The sequence below is a fragment of the Apteryx mantelli genome, chromosome 2, assembly GCF_036417845.1.
Source record: "Apteryx mantelli isolate bAptMan1 chromosome 2, bAptMan1.hap1, whole genome shotgun sequence".
Classification (NCBI taxonomy): Eukaryota; Metazoa; Chordata; class Aves; order Apterygiformes; family Apterygidae; genus Apteryx; species Apteryx mantelli.
The window spans coordinates 14,543,140-14,563,405 of NC_089979.1; the positions used below are offsets into that span (position 1 = coordinate 14,543,140).

Sequence of the window (20,266 nt, forward strand, 5' to 3'; positions counted from 1 at the left end):
AGGTATAAATTAAAACCAGTATGATTAAACTGCTCTCTGAACAATTAAAACTGTGTAAGCATTTACTTGGTAGAGAAGTGATTTTCTGTTTTATTTCCCGATGTTCTGGTGTGGTAACATATTTACATTACAGCAAAATGCAACAGTCTGAAACTGAAATAAGCATGTACACACACCAGTTTGCACGAACACTTTAGTAAAAACTAACCTAAGTTCAAGTGCTGCAAGTTTCCTTTGTAGGCAATGCCTCTATTTCCGTCTTGAAAATATAAGAGATGGCTGAGTCTGTGAATAAGGAACAACATGTTTGATAGAGGTGACCTATTCATTACTTCAGTGAAAGTTTTCTCCGAGGCCAATTGCCTCATCACCACCACTCAAGCAAAGCACCTTGCGAAGGCAGGAGATGCTTCACTCGGTCACGCATGATAGTAATCCTTATCTGCCGGGCTGGGTACCAAACTGATCCAGTTCCATCCCATCCTATCTAAGGATGCTACTGTTACTACGCCTTGGGTGAGAACAGCCCAGCTGCTACCATTCCCTCATTCCCAAGAAACCTGTAGGCTTTCTAGCTCCACGATCAGCGTGAACCCAGCTTGACCTCCTTTCTCTGGGTTGTTTGGTTCAGGCTTACACCAAGCACAATGAGACGCTGCAAGCAGATAGGCACAGTTTATCAGTACTTTATTAGCTAATGCACACCACAGATAGTTGGGACTAACAAGATACCAGGCCAAGCGTTAATAGGCTCACTGCCCACAGAAAGACCTCGGCGAGCCTTTGGGGACCAGGCACGTCTCAGTCAGGTTGGGAATAAGCAACTGCCTGCTCCTTGGAGCAGACTGATTCTTGGAGTTGCTGAGTTGCTGTTTTCTGATCTTCTGCTTTCTTTTTTCCTCAGGGTTTTATACCCTTTCACATCAATATCTTTCCTCTTAAGTCTCTGAGCTGCTGACTATTACCACTGTAATAATTGCACTTGTCTGCAGTTTTTACTCTTCTTGTCTTTCATTATGTAGCACAAATACTTTCCCACATCTTCACAGCAACTTTCTCAGGCCGATTCGGCCGAGACCAGGCCACGCACAAACCCCAGCTAGACCTCGCATTGCAGGCAGCTGGACCCCTGCCCTGGGCGTCGCACAAGGCCAACCTCAAGCTGCGTTCGCTATTTTGCCACAGTGCTGCGGTTGTTGTACAGCACCTAGTTTACAGTCCCCTTCGTTTCACCACGGGAGGCTTTTTCACCTGCTTCTGGTATAAATTCATGGCTAATCTCGCCAGCTAGCCAGCATCCACCCTGCCTCGTGCCAAGAGAGAAGGTGCTCCGGCGGGCACGCCGGGCGCCGTTCTCAGTTAACGGACACGGAAAGGTCTGGAAACCGCTGCCTGCAGGCTCCCCTCTGCAGCTGCCTCGCCAGCTGGTTCTCCGTCTGCAAGGCGACATCCACCACGGGGCGTTGAAGGCTCGGAGGCAGGAAGGAAACACTCCCGCCTGCGCTTGCAAGCTGGGCCCTCAAGGAAATGTTTGCGTGGAGCTGCCTCGCCAGGAGCTGGGCAGGGACTCACACCTGGGGGCTGTTTTTGTTGTGTTTTTAGGGCTATATATTATATTTTATGGGTATATATGGCATTTTGTAGATGGTATTTTACAGATATTTGTATTTATGTGGAGACTGCACTAGAGCCCAGCCTGGCCCTAGGCGGTTGTTACTGCGGGGGGCCGAGAGGACAGACATGAGGATGCAGCCATCGCCCCCCCCTCAGCGACGCGGGGCAGGCAAGCAGCACAAACCCCAGGAGGAGACCGCGGGAAGAAGGCTGCAGGCTGGCTCTGGTTTCTTCCATGTCTCCTCCTCCTCCTCCATCCTGTCCCCCTTATAGTTTTAAGGACGTGTCCGGACGCGCGGAAGACCGGTAGCTCTTGCCCGCCCGCCTCACAAGCCGCGGCGGGCACCACGGCCAACCAGCGAATCAACGGCGCCGCGGGCGGGCGCCCGCCCCCACGCCCGGCGTCACCGCCTCCGCGGAGGCGAGGCGGGCCGCGGGCCGCGGCGGAGCCATGAGGCGCCGCGAGGAGGTGGACGCCACGCTGCAGACGGCCAAGCTGAACGCGGCGGAGCTGCTGCCGCCCGTGCACTGCCTGCGCTTCGGCCCGCAGGCCGGCGCCGGCGCGTGCTGCCTGCTGCAGCTGGAGCCGGGCCTCTGCGCCGAGCTGCAGGCGGGGAGCAGGTACGGGGGCGCGGCGCCCCCTGGAGGCGGGCGGGCGGGCGCCGCAGCACGCGCCTCCTTCGGGGGCGGCCCCGCCCTCGCCGGCCGCGGCGGGAGGCGGGAAGCGGGAAGCGGGCGGCGGGAAGCGGTGCCGGAGGCGGCCCGCAGCTCTCCCTTAAACCCCTCTCAGTTAAACTGGAAGCTGAAAACCAGCCACGCGTATAAGAAGCTGCACAGAGCAAGCATAGCCAGCGTTTTCTACCAGGTGTTCCTAGCGTGCTGAGGTTATTTCAGCAAAATAACTGTTGTGGGCCTGCACGTTAATTAAATAAAAGAGAGGAGGCAGTGGATGACCTGTATTGTTACAGGGCAAAGTCAGTGGCAAAGCTAGAGGTGAAGCTGAGGTCTTGTTCTCGCACTGTGTTCAATCTGGTCAGAGTATGGACTTTCATATTAAAGTCTCCCATGTCTGGGCTGCAGGATTGGTGAACGGTTTTATGTATATGGAAAAATTAGGTTTGGGAAGAACTCCAGCGGAGTCTTGTAGCTGAAACAGGAGGAGATTCTTGCCAGGCGTACAAAGATGGGTGCTTAAAATCTTGGTTCAGGAAAGGAGATGTGTCCTTAAAAAAATCTTGCTGGCTTCTGAGGGCTTGTTACAGGAACGCTTGTACTTACTTTACCTACAAATTATACTAGCAAACAGAATAGCAAAGAATATACAGCGTTAGCATATGTATTTGGTAGGATGATGATGTGACATCTTCTGACTTTGGACCAAGAATAGGTTCTGGGGAATAGGTTTTGATCGCAGATACAGTTTAAATATTTCTTCCTTTACTGAGAGCAATGCCAGTGACATAATATGATTAAAAAATGCTTAAAATGATACATTAGAACTCCCTCTATAGTCTGTAATGATATATGTTGGTAAGCCTGTTCATGCTCGCTGGAATATCGATATGATGTTGTTGGTTAGAGGCCTGATTCATCCTGGGCACCACGAGGGGCATAGTTGGCTTTGTTCGCGCATGCATATTTTTGGCATTGAGATCAGCAGGTTGATTAAATTGAGTCTGAACAACATCTGAATTAGGCTAGTGTAGCCTGGGAGAAACTGAATAGTCCCCTGTTGCAGTCCTGCTTCAGTATTACCATGTTCTCCCTGAGAGCCTCTATTTAATCGCATATGTGAGCTGAAGAGGGGGATTTCCCTTGATTCTTTGTCCTGAGATGTTCTAGAGAATGTTCTTTTTCTCCCCAGAATTAATTGCAAGAAAACGTGTATGCCTCTCAGAGGGAATGGTGTGAAGGAGACTGCACAACTGACACTGCTGTCCATTTCCTTGTTTCTTCCTTGTCTCCTTGGGCTGGTTTCAGTCCTGATTAAAGAAGAACTCTAGTTGTATTGTAATTCCTAAGATTAGTGAACTAGTCTTTGCTTAAAGCATCACTGAATTAATGCTATAGGGTTTTTTTGTGTGAATCAGCAGCTGAAGGAGTTAGATTGTAACCTGCATAAAAGCCTGGCAGGCCTATCCGTCAGGGTGAAAATCAGGACATGAAAAAGCATGTTGTTAAGATATTATAGATTGACAATTACATCTTCACGTTTTTGTGTACTATGATTACTGCTACCAAGTATAACTACAGTTTATGACTTTCCTACCAACATATACATTTTAAAAATTTGCAGACAAATTTAATAGGTGATCATGCCAAAACAGAGGTAAGAGTATGTCTTTATTTTTGTGCTATTTTTTTTTTCAGCTTGGTAATCCGTGGTGAAAAGGATGAACAAGCAGTATTGTGCAGCAAAGATAAAACTTATGACATGAAAATAGCAGATACCTCAAATATGCTCTTGTTTGTTCCTGGCTGCAAAACTCCAGAACAGCTGAAGGCAGATCAAGAATCTTGTAATATTATTCATTCACAGGTACACCTTTCTGGGTTTTTGTTCTTTTGCTTTAATTCTCAGATTTCTTCTTCTCTGTAATTGCTTGTATTTTATCCAAGATGCTTATGTGAAATCCTGGGTGGGATTCAGCTGCCTAAACATAGGCTTCTAATGCCATTTTAGATGCCTTGTCGTATAGGTCTAGCTACCAGCTGCCACTCCAGAAGGACATGGGTCTCCTCTGAGTTCTTTGTATATCTAATAGCCCCATGGGGATGTGTTTATAAAGGTGCCTTATATCCAGGGGGCACACTGTACCTTAGGGTGTCCAAAATGGCTCTAGGACCCTTGTTCAGGCACCTGAACTTTATCAGTAATGCATGATAATTATTGTTTCTAAGAAGTTCAGACTTTATTTTTAGTGGATGGTGATTACTTGTGGTAAGTATTAAAAAGTTTCAGAGAATATCTAATTTCTCAGCATTAGCAGCTATTTAAAAAATAAGCTGTTTGCAAATTGATTCTTATGAATGCTTTCCCCAAAAGGCAGATTATACAATGTCATGCTTGAATATTATTTTTTAAATACAGAAATATACTCAAGGGTGACTCTTGTTCAACCAGCATCTGGAAAGATTTGTTGGAGTGGATGATTTTAGAGTTCTGAGTTTAAAGAATTCAGTATTCTCTGCTCTTGTGAACTGTAGTTAATAAAATTCTACTAAAAATAGTTAGGAAAATATTACTTGCTCAGTATTTGCTGTAATGGATATAATGACATCATTGAGGAGCAATCCTGCTTGTCCCTAGATGAACATAATACTCAAAACCAACATGATTTTCTCCATGAAATGGCAGCAGTTAGCTAATAGAAAGTTAATTCAAATTTAAGTGGATTAATGAGAATATTCCATATTCTCTTTTGCTATGTTTAATGATCTCACTAATTTTCTGAAGTCATACATGTCAAAATAATATAGATGTGATTTGATTAGGAATTATTCTTAGAGTTTTTATGTCTAAGAGCTTTTTTAATGCTTTCAAAAGCTTTGTGTATTGACACTGCAAACTCTGTGGGAGATAGCGAAAGATCCTATGATTACTCAGTAGTTTAGGGGCTTATCTCTTGATAGTATCTACAAATAGTACTGCCATTCTTTAGAGTTCATCAGTGCTGCTCTTTGTACCACTCTGAGGGCTAGTGCACAGGGCCAAAGCATCTGTCATTTTATTCACCTTATATACACTAGATCTAGTTCTGAACTTCGAATTATAAATTAATATGACTTATTTTCTATGTAGAGTACCATCTTACTCATTTCCAAATTGCTCAGAATAAGAACTTGTCAGAAAAAAATCTTAACACTTATGTAAATGCTATTCCACATGGAGAAAAACTGTAGAATTTTCATCAGAAATTAAGTATTTATCAGAATTTTATGCCAAGCAAGCTATGGAATAATTAGATTAAAAACCATGAGCTTTCTTTGTGTTAGAATATGGATAGGACTTGTCTTACATACAGGTTGTTTTCTTATAGTTGATTTAAATGGAACATTATTTTAAATAGATTTTTTTTTAATTGACAAGCTTTAAGAAAATCAAAAGTCTGTTGAAGTGTTTATAGCATTTTTAAAGTACTGTCTGCAGGCTTTTTCATGAAAGCTTTTTTATAAGAGGCTAGAGTTTGGGTCAGGAGTCATGAACCTGGAGCTTTTTCTGCCTCTGCCGTTCTGTGCCCACCTCCCTTGGTTTGGCAGATAGCAGAAACACTGCTGAAGGGGCCTCCTGTGTTCTGTGCTCCTCGCAGAAGCTTCCAGGAACGCCAGGGTGTTCCCCATGAAACACCCGGGATTCCTCTGAAGGTGAAGCTTTATTAGGTTAGTGTCATTAAGTCGCTTACGCCTGAGCTTTTTTGAAGCAGAGTAAGGGACAGATATGTTCTGTTAGTTGCATGCTGGTGTGGCCTACTGCCTTGTTAATGTCTTTTTTCCTTGTGCTTAATGACAGGATCATTAAAATGTTAAAAGACTGTGAAGTAGCATACTAAACAAGGGGAGTGGGGAAGATGAAAACGGAATAATACAGGCAGGGTTTTATGAGAATCACGTCCACAGTATTAAGAGGAAAAGAAATCTTGGCAAGGATTGTGCAGGACTATGTCTCATCACTATATCCTATCATCTGCATGCAGAGATGATGTAGAGATGATCTCTTTCTTTGTTGTATGCACTGTAAACATATTTTTATCAACAAACTTTGGACTTTTATTCTTTATTGCCAGTGGTAAAATTTGATACTGAAAACTTTACAGTGATTGTCTCATTCTTAAAATAGTTAGCCTGTTAAAAATACATTTTTGTTCTCAATGACTAGTTTAAAATATTTGCTGGTGATTTTTTGGTAAGCTCCTTTGAATGCATATGGTAGATTCAAATGTTTTAAGTGTCCCTTCACTGTCTCACTGTAGATTGCTGGCTTTTCCAATAGCTACTGGGAATTAAGGAGATGTCGACCTAAACTGAAGAAACTGAGGAAGCTTTTAATGGAAGATCCATATGAGGGACCAGACAGCAGAAAAGATCAGACTTCGACTATTTCAAAGGTAAGTCAGTTTAGTGACTCACTTTCTTGTAAATGGTAATGGGCAAATTGAAGTGAAAATACGTTCTTAACCAGAAAAATATCTTTGCTCCTATGTTTCATGGTGTTGCTTTGAGTGTTTTTTTTTGTTTTTTGGTTTTTTTTTTTGTAAACATACTACTTTAAACTAGGTGGCAACTGCTAGCGTTTCCACTGATTGTAGCAGGTAAGATCTATAGTAAGAGCAGGAAAAGGAAAGACACTGAAAGAGACTGGAGATTTCTTTCTTTATGCAGGGAGCTTTTGAGGACAGTCTCCAGAACCTTCTATAAACTCACTGGGAGTTATATGACTATTCAGTTATAATGCAGCTTTTCATTCTTCTTTGGGGCTGTCATGTATGATGTCGTTTATGACCCAGGTATGAGGTTACAGGAAGCCCACGTACAAGTTGCTTGCCAATCAGTCCTTTATAATGGTAAGGAGAAGCAGAGAGTTTCAGAGAATGGAAATGATGATATAAAAACAGAGAATAAGACTGTCATTACAGGAAGGGCACAAATATAGTACTGTCCTGGTTCCCTTTTATGTTTCCATGAAATCCAGTTTGGGATCTGAATAGATCCCAAAGAAAAGAAAGTCCTGGATTGTGTAACATATGATCTCAAATATGTGGGGCTTTTTTTGTTTGTTTGTTTTTTAACTTTAAGAAATGGAAATGGTAGTTTTAAAGTATTTTACACTGAGGCTTGGTTGAAGATGTTATCAATAAGCCATGTGTGTGTGCTTAGATGCACACACATACATGTTATGTTTCTCCCTTGAAGAGAAATACTTGCCTCTCTGGGTGATGTTAGACTAGTTTCTAATCAGTTCCAGCATCTTTTCCCCTAGCGCAGTCTTTCCACCATTTCATTTTTTCCACCTGCTTTAATCCAGGCACAGAAGGATATAGCAGCAACATAAGGGCTGGCAGAGAGGAAAGGCTTAAGTTGACCAGAAATTGTAACCATTGCTGAAGGCTAGCAATACAAAATAAATGCCATATGCAATAATATTTATTGTTAATATTAAATGAATGTTGTAAAACCATGTCACTATCTCTCCAAGCATTAGTGGTTAAAGTTTGAGGTCTGATCTTCTGCATTTGTTTCAAAGGAGAATTTGTTTAATATATCAGCTTATAACAACTAGATATGTCTGATAAATGTAGATGAATCTCATCTATGTCTCTGGTGGAACTTTGAATGATTTCAAAAAAACTCTCCATGGGAAAGCTCTCTGTTTTTTCCTATAGCTTCTAATTCTGACTGGAATTCCAAACTCTATATATGGAGTAAAGATTTCCAGCGTGCTCCTTGCTTATGCTTAATATTTTCTGGGTATTGGCAGCCAACAAGCTGCCTTTATTCTGGTTGAAAATAAATTACTTATTATGGCAAACTTCTCATGGTTATCCGTTGTTCATACTGTATCATACACAGAGAACCAAAGAGCCACAGCACTATAAGGAAGCCTGAAGCATAGTGATACGATTTAGCAAACTACAGGAGAACTTTAGAAACAGGCTAATATGTACCTTGTTTGGGATGCTCCAAATTAAAATCCTGGAATTTGCAGTGAAATAGCAAGGCATACTCAAAAGATCACAAGTGTCTGAATTAATGTATTTAATTTGTGTCTTACCCTTAGCTGGAAACCCCTGTTACATACATGATGTAGGTCAACCCATGTCATTTCATGTTTGCAAGGGGGACACAGTTGATAAAAGCATCACAGCTGAGAGCAGTGATTTCTTAAGAAGGCTAACTTGATAGCTGGTGGATTGTTAGTCTGTCCTGACTTCAGGAGAAACAAATGCTAAAGACTCCTGTGCAGGGTTGTTTCTGAATGGCAGTATTTTACACTCAAACATACTTGCATACTGATTGGAAGATGCATTTGCTCTAAATTGCTAGTAGTGTTTTCTTAAAGTGCTCTGTAATTTGGAGATCCCATGTTGAAATACTAATGCAAGTTCAATGCTGCTTAGTCTGATGATGTTTCAACATACTGTCTAATAGGAGTGAAATGGAAGAGAGAGGAGTCCTTTTTTTTTTTTTATCAAATGCTTTTTGTAACATGGGGATATGTTCCAAACTTAGTGTTGGTTTATTCCATTTTTTTGTTCAGATAGCCAAACAGACCACAGTACTTTGATGGAATTTGTTTTTGTTCTGCTAGGATATATTCTTGCACTATGCTCAACTAAACTTTTCTATTTGAGATAATTGAAAAGACTGTAAGGTGAATAAAGGAATTGATGAAGCCCTGTTTCCTGTAGATTTATGTCCTGTATTCCTCTCTTTACCTCACTTACTCCTCATGATACCTCCTGCTCCTACCATGTCTCGTAACTCTTCACCGCAGTATCCACAGCATCCTCCCATCTTACTGAGTAACTGGTTCACAAAAAGCTGTAGCTAGTTCTGAGCTTCATGTCTGGTAACTGGTTAGCAGACAGGAGCACACAATGCTTAAATGTTGGGTTTATGCTGGGGGCTTTCCCTCAGCGGAGGTACTAAGTTGGAGTTCTGACCTCTATCCAAAAGCTGGGGGACAGGTGGGGATTGGATAAGGGACTTTATTTTGCTCTCCTCCCTGCCCGCCTCCCCCTTGTTTTTTAGCTTGTTTGAATCTCTTCAGTAAAGACTGGGCACATTCACTTTTCATTCTTGCTCTGCTGGTTTTACTTATGATGCTTACTTGTGCTAGTTTGACATTCTGGGAATAAAGGTATAATATTGATACACAGCACAAAGACCTCTCTGTGGTTAGACTGTTTTTTATATTGAATATCCCTTTGAGAAACTGTTGTAAATTACAAGAGAAGTTTCAGAGAGTGTGATAAACCTTAATGAATTCAGATTCTGGGAGGGGAAAAAAATTGCTTTAAGTGTGGTTTTCATTATGTTTTATAATGCATTTAGCATGCTTGCTAAAGTAAGATGGAGTAAGGATAACCCCTAATCTAATCTCTCTCTTTCTCTCTCTTTTTTTCTTTTTTATCCTCATTGCAGTATACAACAGAAGATTTATTAAGTCTGGTTCAAGCAAGTGAAGAAGAAATACTGCACCAGTTGCAAGTTATAGATGCCTGCAGAATTGAAGGTATTTGTCTCTACAGAATATTATTGCCTATGAGGAAAAAAACCTGCCTTTTTTCCCCCAAGTATCTGCAGTGTCTTCTTTTTCTAAGGCCCATCCACATGGTCATCTCTCCAGATGCAAATTAGTCCTTAGCTATGGTTCAAGGTCCTAAAATCTGTTTCCATATTTCCTATACCCTTTGTTGCTATGAAACCGATCAAAACAAAAACCAAAAAAAACAAAACAGCCAACCGAAAAAAACTGAGCAGGCATGACTAGTCTGGCTCTTCTGAGGGTAATTCCTTTGTGGCTTCTACAAATAGTTTTTCTGGGTCCAATTCATTTTAGGATGGGATTAGAACTAGTGTCTTTGTATCTGTGGCAGTTAATCTACATAAACAACCATGAATAATTAAGAGTTCATGATTTTTTTTTCTCCTTTATGTTTGCTAATCTGTTCTTTCTCTCACTCTTAATCCTGAAAAGGTCAGAATACTGTCTCTGACCTTTGAAAAGGTGGGACCTAGGTGTCAGAATTCTATTATGTATCTTTGTGGGAATAGAATTAAGGTGCTAATGTTTCCATTCTGACACTGTTATGTGGTTTCCTATTTGGCAGGATATTGGAGAATTCTAGATTTTGACTACGAGGTGAAACTCTTGAATCATGTGACTCAGCTAATAGACTCAGAGTCCTGGTCTTTCAGTAAGGTTCCTTTAAATATCTGTCTTCAAGAACTTGGACCTTTAGAGCCCACGTAAGTTGTTTTTTTTTTTCCCATACTTAGAATTGTCTATAATCATTATTAACGTTTATGTTTATTAAAGTATATTCTTCTCTATTAAACTCTGTTAGACTCTAGATTCCAGCTACTGTGCTGTTAATAATATATTTTCTTCCGCTCTAAAATGCAAGTGCATTAGTAGGTCTCTGCTGTATCCACCCGGGAAAACGTAACTGTTACGCATCTTTGGAGGCATGAATTGCCTCCAAACCTTCTAGTATTCAGCTAGTTTTGCCGATTGATGCAAGGCAGGGTCATGATCTGTCTCCTTATTTCTTTTAAATATATTTGTGTCCAGACCCATAGATTGGAATTTCTTGTTTTGTAATGTTTGAGCTGGGTTAGGATAAACAAAACTTTTTGTACCCATCAATCAGCCATACCCATCTCTTTTTTCTTTTTCTTTTTTTTTTTAAATCCAGCCATTACTAATTTTATGCAATGAAGATGTAATACTTGAGTAGTAATGGCTAGAAAGTGGAAGAGATTTTTGGGGATGCGATGTTTCAGAATTGCTAGAATGGAAGACTGAAACATGTTTATAGATTTTGGTAAATGTTAGTTAACTCCATCTCTCCTTTTTGTCCCCATTTGTTTTGTTTCCTTTTAACTAGTTGCTATTTTTAAGATTTTCTTAATTTACTCTGTTCTGTTTTGATGATGTGTTCCATCCTCTGTTCTTCTTGGATTTTTTTACAATACCTACTCCTTCATTTTCTTCATTGTAACTTTCGATAATGTGCTAATGAAACAGATTGGGCAAGATTACAAGAAACAATTGAGAGTGTTTTTCACATAATTTTTAAACTGTACTGTCTTTGTTATATATAGGAAATAGTGACAAGTAGTTTTAATTTCTGATTTTTTTCAGAGAGATGATAGAACATATTCTGTTAAGCTATGGAAGGAAATATATTGATGGAGGTAAGTTTGGAAAAGCATGTGTATTTTAATTTTGCACATAGTGGAAATAAAATTGTTCACAAATAACTGAAGATTTTGTTAGGATGACGCAAACAAATGAATTTACTACAATGCCAATACAGGGAGGGACCTAACACTGAGCTAAAAATCATTTAGAAAAAGTTTCACAGGAAAAAGGACTATTAAACTGTAGAATACAACACTAGGGAAAATTCAGGAATTAATAGAGGTATCTGAAGTGATTTATTAGATGTCTTCGAACCATAATTTTGTGATTAAAGACAGATCTCTGGTATAATTTAGATGGGATCTTTCTTTAGTGGAATTAATTATTTGGCAATATAAACTAGTTTGCCCTGCAAAGTTTCATAGCCCTTTAATGGAACATACAGACAAACTGTGGGTATTTTGAATTTCAGATCTTAATGGGAGGTTGGAAAAAAGGCTGCTTGGAAAGGCAAGATTCTGCCTAAAAAGGAAGTGCTAAAGTTTAGGCTCCTAAATAGAGTTTTCTGCACATGAGCTAGGCAGCTAAACTTTCAGACAGTGGAAATCTAGGGCTCAATTCATTTGCTTAAAGCAAGGCATCTAGTGCCATTTGAGATAGCCCTAGTATCCTGTCCAGGATGCCTCTGTTGGCTGGTCCAGAAGGATACAGGTCTGCCATAGCTGGCATCTAATCTATATCTGAATTCTTTCCCATCACTCCTTTCATCTCACCCTTGTCTGAAGCAGGAATTGGACTCAACCTTAAAGGACATATGAAAGTAGTTGTAGCGACACAGATTATCTTTTTTTAGTATGTCTAGACAGGTTGCACAGGGAACAAGTTGGAATCGCAGAAAGTCTGGAAGCCTGAAAAGGTGGAAGGCAGTGTTTATGCCTGTCCTTGTTCAGAGAATTTTAACCAAGTCATTGAGAATGAAAAATTCTCCTTATTGCCTTCATCATCCCATATTAATAAGTATTGATTGGGGAAGTGAAGGTTTTGTTAAATTGGTCAATCACAGAGAGCAAACACTATTAATACAAGTCATTCAGAAATAGGAATGAAAACTAGATGAGAAATAGTGATACACTGAGGAAAAGAAGATATCTTATCTTGGGGTGGGGGACAAGCAAATGTATTGACATGAGTGAATACTGTGGCCAGAACAGTGCTGCACGCACAACATTGTGAATTATTTGCCCTTCAGAATAGGGGAGATGCTATCATTTAGCCAAAGATTATATCAAGCCAGGTTACTCCTCTGGCAAGAGGAGAAGCAGGTTACTTGGTCTGTAGAAGACTGTAGAACAGAGTGGAAATGTGAGGGTATTCTCTGTTTTTATTATCCAAAAAGCAAGAACCCAAGACGCTCTTTTTGTTTCTTATCAGGGGAAGTTTACTTTGAAATGAACGAAGATAAAATATGCAGAACTATAGCACAAATGCTTTTGCAAAATGCAGTTAAATTCAATCTGTCAGAGTTTCAAGAAGTCTGGCAACAAAGTGTCCCTGAAGGGATGACTACAAGGCTTGATCAGCTCAAGGTAAAAAACATAAAGTAGTATGGATTCCTTCACAAGTGGGCTGTTAACTGACTTGTGTGATATGGAGACATGGAGGTTGATGGTGGCGGTTTTGTCAGCTTCCGAGCTAAAGCACTCTTTATGACATCCCCTATGATCATTAGTAGTGTGGAATCATGACGCTTCAGGTTTCTGTAAGAGTCTGACATCTCACTGTTTGAAGGAAAGTTGCAATTGTAGAGTTAATACTTGTAAGTAAAACAGAAGCTGAAACTACTGTATAACAGATTGTAATGACAGCCAGCAGTGTTGCAAGCACTGCAAAAATCCTTTTCCTGAAAGGAGACAGAGAGGTGTCACTACATAATGAGTTCCCCCTACCTTCTTGTCATACAGGGGATGACAAATAGTGTATATATAACAGCACCTTAATTTATTTTTTTTCTCCGCTTTGCCTCTGGTATTGCAGTTTCAGAAGGCTTTGGAGATCTAAAGGGCAATTTGTATGGATTATTGCTAGAAGGAAGTTTAATTGTGTTTTGAGTTTTTTATTATTATTTATTACTTAACAGTTTCTCTGATTCTGATCTAATAGGGTTTGGCTCTTGTGGATAAAAACTCCAGACCAGAGACCATCTTTCTGCTGAAAGTAGAAGACTTACCTGAAGATAATCAGGAGAGATTCAACAGCTTATTTAGCATACGGGAAAAGTGGACAGAAGTGGATATTACCCCTTATATACAGTAAGGATATGTTAAAATATAAGACTGTATTTAAGAACAAATGACACAAGCATAAAGAACCATGATATAATTAGCATACATATTCTGCCTTTTTTGCATGGCTGGCTTTTTATCAGCTATGATTGCCTTAAATACTACACTTTTTGTCTTAGATTAGTACGAATTCTGTATGAATAGCATTATCACCCCCCCACTGAACTGAAATAGAGTATCAACTCTGTCTTGTTTGATTGAGATTGAAATGTAACCATACTAGTTCAAGGGATAGAACCCTTGAAGTTATAATCTGTCTCCATATTCACAATTTAAGAACTGTAGAGCAATAGTGCTTCCTATGCAGTATCCTTTGTTCTTTTGGTGGTTAACATCTATATTACAATGCTATCTGGAAGGTCCAGCCAGGATACATTTGAGCAGACATAGATGGTAACCCAGAAGTAACTGCATCAATCCATTAGGACGGTCTCTGAATTTATTGTAATATAATTAAATAGTTGAAAGCCTGACTGTTTTGCTCAATTGCAACCCTTTAAAGAATAAAAAGATTAAACCCCAAAAAACCCCCAAAAAACCGCTTGTTTCTGAAGTAAATAATATGGTTTTGCCTGTTGCTTAAATGTAATAAGTCAAGCCAAGCTGTCAATTCTAGGTAATTTAGAGCATTATATGACAGTTACACCAGTAATTTTTTTCTTACAAGACCCCGGTCCAACTTATTGCTGGGTTTACAATTATTTTACTGAATCAATGTGTATGAGAATGTCTTTAACACCAATGTAACCTGCTTTATTTCCTCCATAGAGACTTATGTGCAGAGAAGCAGACAGTTGGTGCACTTCTGACCAAGTATGCCCGTTCCTCAACGCTGAATGGTGTTAAAGTTTATAATTCCAGAAGACCCATCTCATAATAAGTCTTGTTTTAAGAACTGAAAATACTGAATGGAATAAGAGTGTTGCTTCTTCCTGTCCTCTGGGGGAAGGAGTCGTTAATCAACTTTATGCAGCGTTCTCAAGTTAAAGCAGCTAAGTTTCTTGAATGAGTTCTGTTTTCTGCTCAGCTAAGTAGGATGCAGGGGAACTTGCCTCTTCGAAGAAAGCACATTGTCTGCAGCCTGTTTCCACCTTGCTTTCCCCATCTTCTTTTCCCTTTGTATATATAGTCACGCCAGGAATCAAGCTACTCATTGAATACCCTTTAACTGTCTGTCCATAAACTGAAGACTGACATTAAAAATTAAATCCTTTACCATAATACTTGAATATAGGTTTTCAACAGCAAAATGGAATGCTGAATCATTTGCCTATCAGTGAATGTTCTTAAACATTTGGATTTTATAGCAGTGGTGACATTTTGAATGCTGTATACCTTGACGAGCTCATAAATAATTATTCCTGCCTGAGACTACACTGGTCATAATTTTGGAAGGTGGTTCTTCTTGTGGTCGTGTTTAATGGAAAAGTATGGATGTTTATTGGCACAAGCTCTTGACATCTTAACAGTTGGGAAAAATACCTTTTAAATATTGCAAAAAACAAGTTTCATAACAATCAGATTTGTAAAATCCAGTATGAAGATGTGGGAAAGTATTTGGACATTACAAACTGTGCCACTTTCTGTAAATTGCCATTGGAATGTAGTTAACGTGAAATTAATGGTTCCTGGAAGACTGTCTTTGCTTTAAAGAGAACTTATAAAATAAAACTTTGTAATATGATTTTTTTAAATTTTTTTTTTGTTCTATCAAGTATGTACACTTTGAAATTGTGCCTTAAACTTAGGGTGGATCTACATTCTATGTAGATCAATGAAACAGGAGTTGCTGTAGTATTGCCACAGAATGGAGTGCCTGAAATTAAAATTTCCTGATTATTAAAAAATTGTTTGCATTTGTCACTGAACATTAGTATTAGACATTTTTTTCAAATATTATTAAATTGAATTGTTTTTAGGTAGATTGCTGCATAAAACTCAGATGTAATGTGTGAAAGGTCTTGGAATGCCTGACATACCAAATGTTGTGGAGAGGAAAGAAACTAAAAATCAGACACAACTCTTAAAATGGATGCACACATCCTAGGAATTTTATTATAGATAAAAGCTGAATTAAAAACTATTTCCTGAGCTCTGCTTCTTCTGGCTTACTGATGCAGGATTAATTCCCTGTGTTTCATACTTCTGGAGTGCACAGTAGAAGTGTGTTGTTTGACCCAATTGAGTAGAAACTCTGGTGGCTTATAATATCTTTCTCCTTGGAAGAGTTGCCTTGTTCACTGTCTGGTTTCAACAGTTGTGGTCTTTTCCTTTGATAGCCCCAGATGCTCCATCCTCAGAGACCAACAACAATATAAATATGAAAGTCTTGGAAATAACTTTAGCTGCTTCATATAAGGTTCCTTATTTGAAATATGCAAGACAAGTAATAGCCCTGTAGTCTGTGATGCAACAATTTATTTTTACATAGTTTTTGTTTGTGAAATAACTAAGAATTTAAGTATTACTTGAATAGTGCTGTGTCATAAACCTGAATCATTGCACTCAGTATTATCTAAATTATCTTTGAATTTGTAATTCTACATGTTTCCTCGTGATACTTGTAATTTGATTTGTTAAACATTCAGAATGAGATGACACTTTCTAAATCTCAAGAACTGCTCGGGGGGGGGGGGAAGAATGAGGGGATAATTTTATTAGCTTATTTGATGCAAATGCTTCCTTTAATGTAACATAGAAAATGAATCAAAACTTGCTTAGAACAAATCCAGGTTATGAAGAAATTTGATACAGCATCCTCCTGGTATTAAAACTAAAGACATTCAACAGCATACTTTGAGCGTGAGGGAAGATGGCATGAGACACAGCCACAAGATGAGAATATGTGCTGCATCTCCAGCAACACTGCTGCTGTTTTCAATCTGTTATGATTCAAAAGTGAAGACTGCAGTGTTTTTAATTGCTCCTTGTCAGTCTGTGTTGGGTATGTCTTTAAGTTGGGCCCCTAATGAGTTAAGGTCAGACATACTTACTTTGTGTATTTCAAGTAGACTTAGCTGCTGCCTTGTCAAACTGGCAGCATCCTCTGGAGCTGCAAGGAACTTGGACTAGTGAAAATGCTGTTTCCAAGGGCTTTGCAAGTGGGTAAGCAATCGGCATGGATTTTATGGGTAATACTCTTAGATTTAGGTACTAGGAGCTCTGATTCATGGTCTCTGGTAGATTTAGCAGCAAGTTAGATATGTTACTGTATCCACTGCAGAAGCAATACAACTAAGTGCTGGCTTCTAAGCTGGCAGCTTTCACAGCCAGCATGAGTCTTGGTAGTCTGCAGTAATAAGCGTGTCAAAGCATTGAGTTGGGGTGTTCTCGCTTATGGCCTTTATAAAAGGGGATCCTCCACCAAAAACCTGTGATGATAGATGAAGATAATCTTGCAACTGAAATAAATCTGATTGTAAGTCAGAACCAGAAATTATTTTACGGATCTCAGCCTGACAGTGCAGATGTGGCTGCTGGTAAGTAATGGGATGTGTCCTGCCCAGGGCAGGATGCAAGCCATTTGCTTCCCACCCCTAGTGCCGGTGTGGTAAATGGAAACTCTTGTGGCTGTGACAAAGGGCAGCAAATAAGCGAGTCAGGACGTGGCAGTGCTGTGAAGGGGGTTTGCTCGGGAGAACCGAGCCGCTCCTTGCACAGAGCCACCTGCGGCCCCTTAGACGGGGCAGGCGGCAGCGCCGAGGGAAGACCAGGCCCCGCGGCGCCCGGGTTGCTGGCTGCGCCCTTCCTCTCCCGCCGGGCGAGCAGCTGTACTGGAAACCCCCTCCCTGCCCGCACAGGCAGCTCCTCCAGCCGGGAGGTTGAGGCCCCACGAGGGGACGAGCAGGCGCTGAGGAGGGAGCCGCGGCCGCCGCCACCTCCCTCTCCCGCCGCCGCCATGACACTCCGGCGTGGATGCGACGTGCGCATGCGCAAGCCGAGTGTCCCGCGCTTTGGCGCGCTGCCTTCTGCGCCGGAAGCCCGCAGCGCGCATGCGCACTAGGGCTCCTCCCCCCGACCCGGTATCCTCCTCTTGGTTTCTTTTTCCTTTTTTTATTATTTTCATTTTTTCACGTATGACTGCTTCCGGCAGGCAGCGTTCTGGAGATCAAACCCGGCTTCGGGAGACTTTCCCCCTTTAGAAAAGAGAGCAGCCTTCAAACTGGACGTGACCTTTCAACCGGCGGGGTGAAAGGTTGCTAACAAAATGGCGGCCGCTGCAGCGGCGGGGAGCGTTGGCGGCGCGGGGCCCGGCGGGCGCGGTGCGGCGCGGGGAGCCTCGCTCGGCCTGTAGAGACCGAGCCGCGCCCGCGGGGCCGCCCTTGCCCGCCCTTGCCCGCCCTCCCGGCGGCCCGCCGCTCCATGCCGGCCGGCGCCCGCCCGCAGCCCCGCACCAGGACGAGCCGCGGCAGCCCCCGGCCCCGCCGCCGCCCGGAGGAGCCGCAGCGGCCATAAGGCCGAGCCGCGGGCGGCTCCGCCGCGGCCCGCCCGCTCCCGACCCGCCTGCCGCTGCCCCGCCGGCTCTCCCCGGAGCAGGGGCCCCGCGGCCCCCTGAGGCGCCGCCTCTTGAGCCGTTTGGTCTCCGTAGCCTCTCCGGAGAGGAAGCCAGCGGCGTCTCTGAACTGGTACCGTCCCGCGGTGGAGAGAGGGGCTGTGTGGTACCCTCACGAAAGGTTGCGTAGAAAGCCTGAACGTTGTTCGTGTTATAATTATGGTGCTGACTCGAGCTGAAGATGCCTGACGGTTGGGAGTCACAGACCCACTGGGGCAATGCGTGATCCAGTACGGCGTGACAGGGGGAAAAAGCGAAGGACCTATCAAGTGAGGACGATGTTGATGCCTGTCTGACGGTCAGCAGTGTGTGCTTAGTGCTGCTGTTCAGGATGAATAGGAAGAAAGGAGACAAAGGATTTGAGAGCCCAAGACCATATAAATTATAAGTATCCATTTTTTTCAGAATTGTTATACTTTGACCAAATGTGCATTTGAAACAGACCACAGGCTGATCAGTAGTTATCCACCTGATAGAAGGCTGGAACTATAGTTTGCAGTGGAGCTTGTCCTCAGAAAATATATGTTGTAGATACTGTATTGTTTAATGTCATGGCCAGTGAACTCTGTCAACCATGCAATCTCTTCTAAAAAAAAAAAAAAAAAATGCATTGTGCTCTTCAAACCATAGAGAAACTTCCAAACAATATCAGTACTACAGATCATACATCATGTTTCATTCTTAATGTTAGATAGAAGTGTCAAGCCCTGGTCATTTGACATATGGGTTTTTTTACACGTAAAAATGAGTTCAGATCACCCTGAACATATGTGTCAAGCAGCTTTCCTGAGTAAATTAGCGTTTTTACACATTCATTATTTTGATTGTAACCAAGCTGTAATACAGTTGGTTGTTGATTTCAGTGGCTATTTCTGTTTTTATGGTTATACCTCCATGATTTCTCTATAAATCTGTAACACTGGTGTGTTTTAAAATAGAATTACTGCTGTTAGCATATACATTTTAATATTTAGATAATCCGTCATTGAAAACTAGATGTCATCACTTTCTTGTAGAAATTTCTGTGGAACTTACTGAAATGAAGCAGTAATTTTTTTAGTGCACAAGTGTGTTAGCGTGTGCACGTGATGTGTGACATGGTGTAAAAGTTGAGTTATTATGAGGTTGGAACTTGAGTTATGATTGACAATACTCTGAAGCATGGTGAAGATGCCACATACTACAGAAAGATATATCTTTAAAAAGTTGGAATTATTATTTTATCTCCCATTTGTACAGTTTTCTTTACCAAGTGTTCAAGTACATGATTCAAAAATTAAACATACATCTGAACTGTTTAAAATACCTACCTTGATTAATATATATATCACCATTATTTAAAGCAATAAATTCTTATGACAAACTAATTGTAAAAGCACATGCTATACTATATCCTTTTTCATGTATAGTACCTGCCTATGTAAACTGTGTGTGAGAGTCAACTTACCAGGTAAATGTTCTGCCTATCTCTGACTGCAAATAGTACAGCTGCATGCCACTTCTAATACTGCACATTCTTAAAGTGTTAGACCTTGATTTTATACTATTAGTATAAAATTAGTATTAGTATGTATTCTTATGTATTCTTAGGTGATGTTCAAAAGCTATGTTGTTAGCCTATTGTATTATCAGTAATATTCACACTGCTGTGATACTTTGAATTTATTGAAACTTTTTTGACCTTGTGTAACTTCTATTCATTATTTGGTTTGGACCACTTATGTAAGAGACTTGGATCATCATGAATTCTCCCTATTACAAGTATGTGCTATATGCAGTATGTCTTCTGCAATATTACCTTTTATACTACTATACTACTATATAACTATACTACTATATGAATATACTACATATATATATACATACTGCATGATCTCTCTGTTTTTCTTT

General features: G+C 40.9%; 2 protein-coding genes across 4 annotated transcripts in view; both read left to right on the top strand.

The window, feature by feature from the left end:
- Positions 1–2,018: 2,018 nt before the first annotated feature.
- On the top strand, positions 2,019–15,692 carry DSCC1 (DNA replication and sister chromatid cohesion 1). Its single transcript, XM_067290218.1, has 9 exons — positions 2,019–2,235; positions 3,985–4,153; positions 6,585–6,719; positions 9,757–9,847; positions 10,446–10,584; positions 11,483–11,535; positions 12,914–13,068; positions 13,643–13,791; positions 14,593–15,692. The coding sequence occupies exons 1-9, from the start codon at positions 2,066–2,068 to the stop codon at positions 14,699–14,701; spliced, it is 1,170 nt and encodes a 389-aa protein (XP_067146319.1). The 5' UTR covers positions 2,019–2,065; the 3' UTR covers positions 14,702–15,692.
- A 2,570-nt stretch (positions 15,693–18,262) lies between these two features.
- TAF2 (TATA-box binding protein associated factor 2) overlaps positions 18,263–20,266 on the top strand; it is a 61,463-nt gene continuing 59,459 nt past the window's right edge. For 2 of the 3 annotated variants that reach the window (XM_067290219.1, XM_067290222.1), the window contains exon 1: positions 18,263–18,760. In XM_067290219.1, the coding sequence (XP_067146320.1) occupies positions 18,708–18,760 (53 nt within the window). In that variant the 5' untranslated portion in view covers positions 18,263–18,707. Of the gene's footprint in view, positions 20,138–20,266 lie in introns of all 3 variants that reach the window. The other variant, XM_067290220.1, reaches the window with a different exon arrangement.

Bases quoted from the DNA above. Each gene is read 5' to 3' on its own strand.
- DSCC1 (XM_067290218.1), top strand. From the start codon at position 2,066: ATGAGGCGCCGCGAGGAGGTGGACGCCACGCTGCAGACGGCCAAGCTG. The intron at 2,236-3,984 runs GTACGGGGGCGC...TTTTTTTTTCAG, and splicing joins GAGCTGCAGGCGGGGAGCAG to CTTGGTAATCCGTGGTGAAA. The intron at 6,720-9,756 runs GTAAGTCAGTTT...TCCTCATTGCAG, and splicing joins AGACTTCGACTATTTCAAAG to TATACAACAGAAGATTTATT.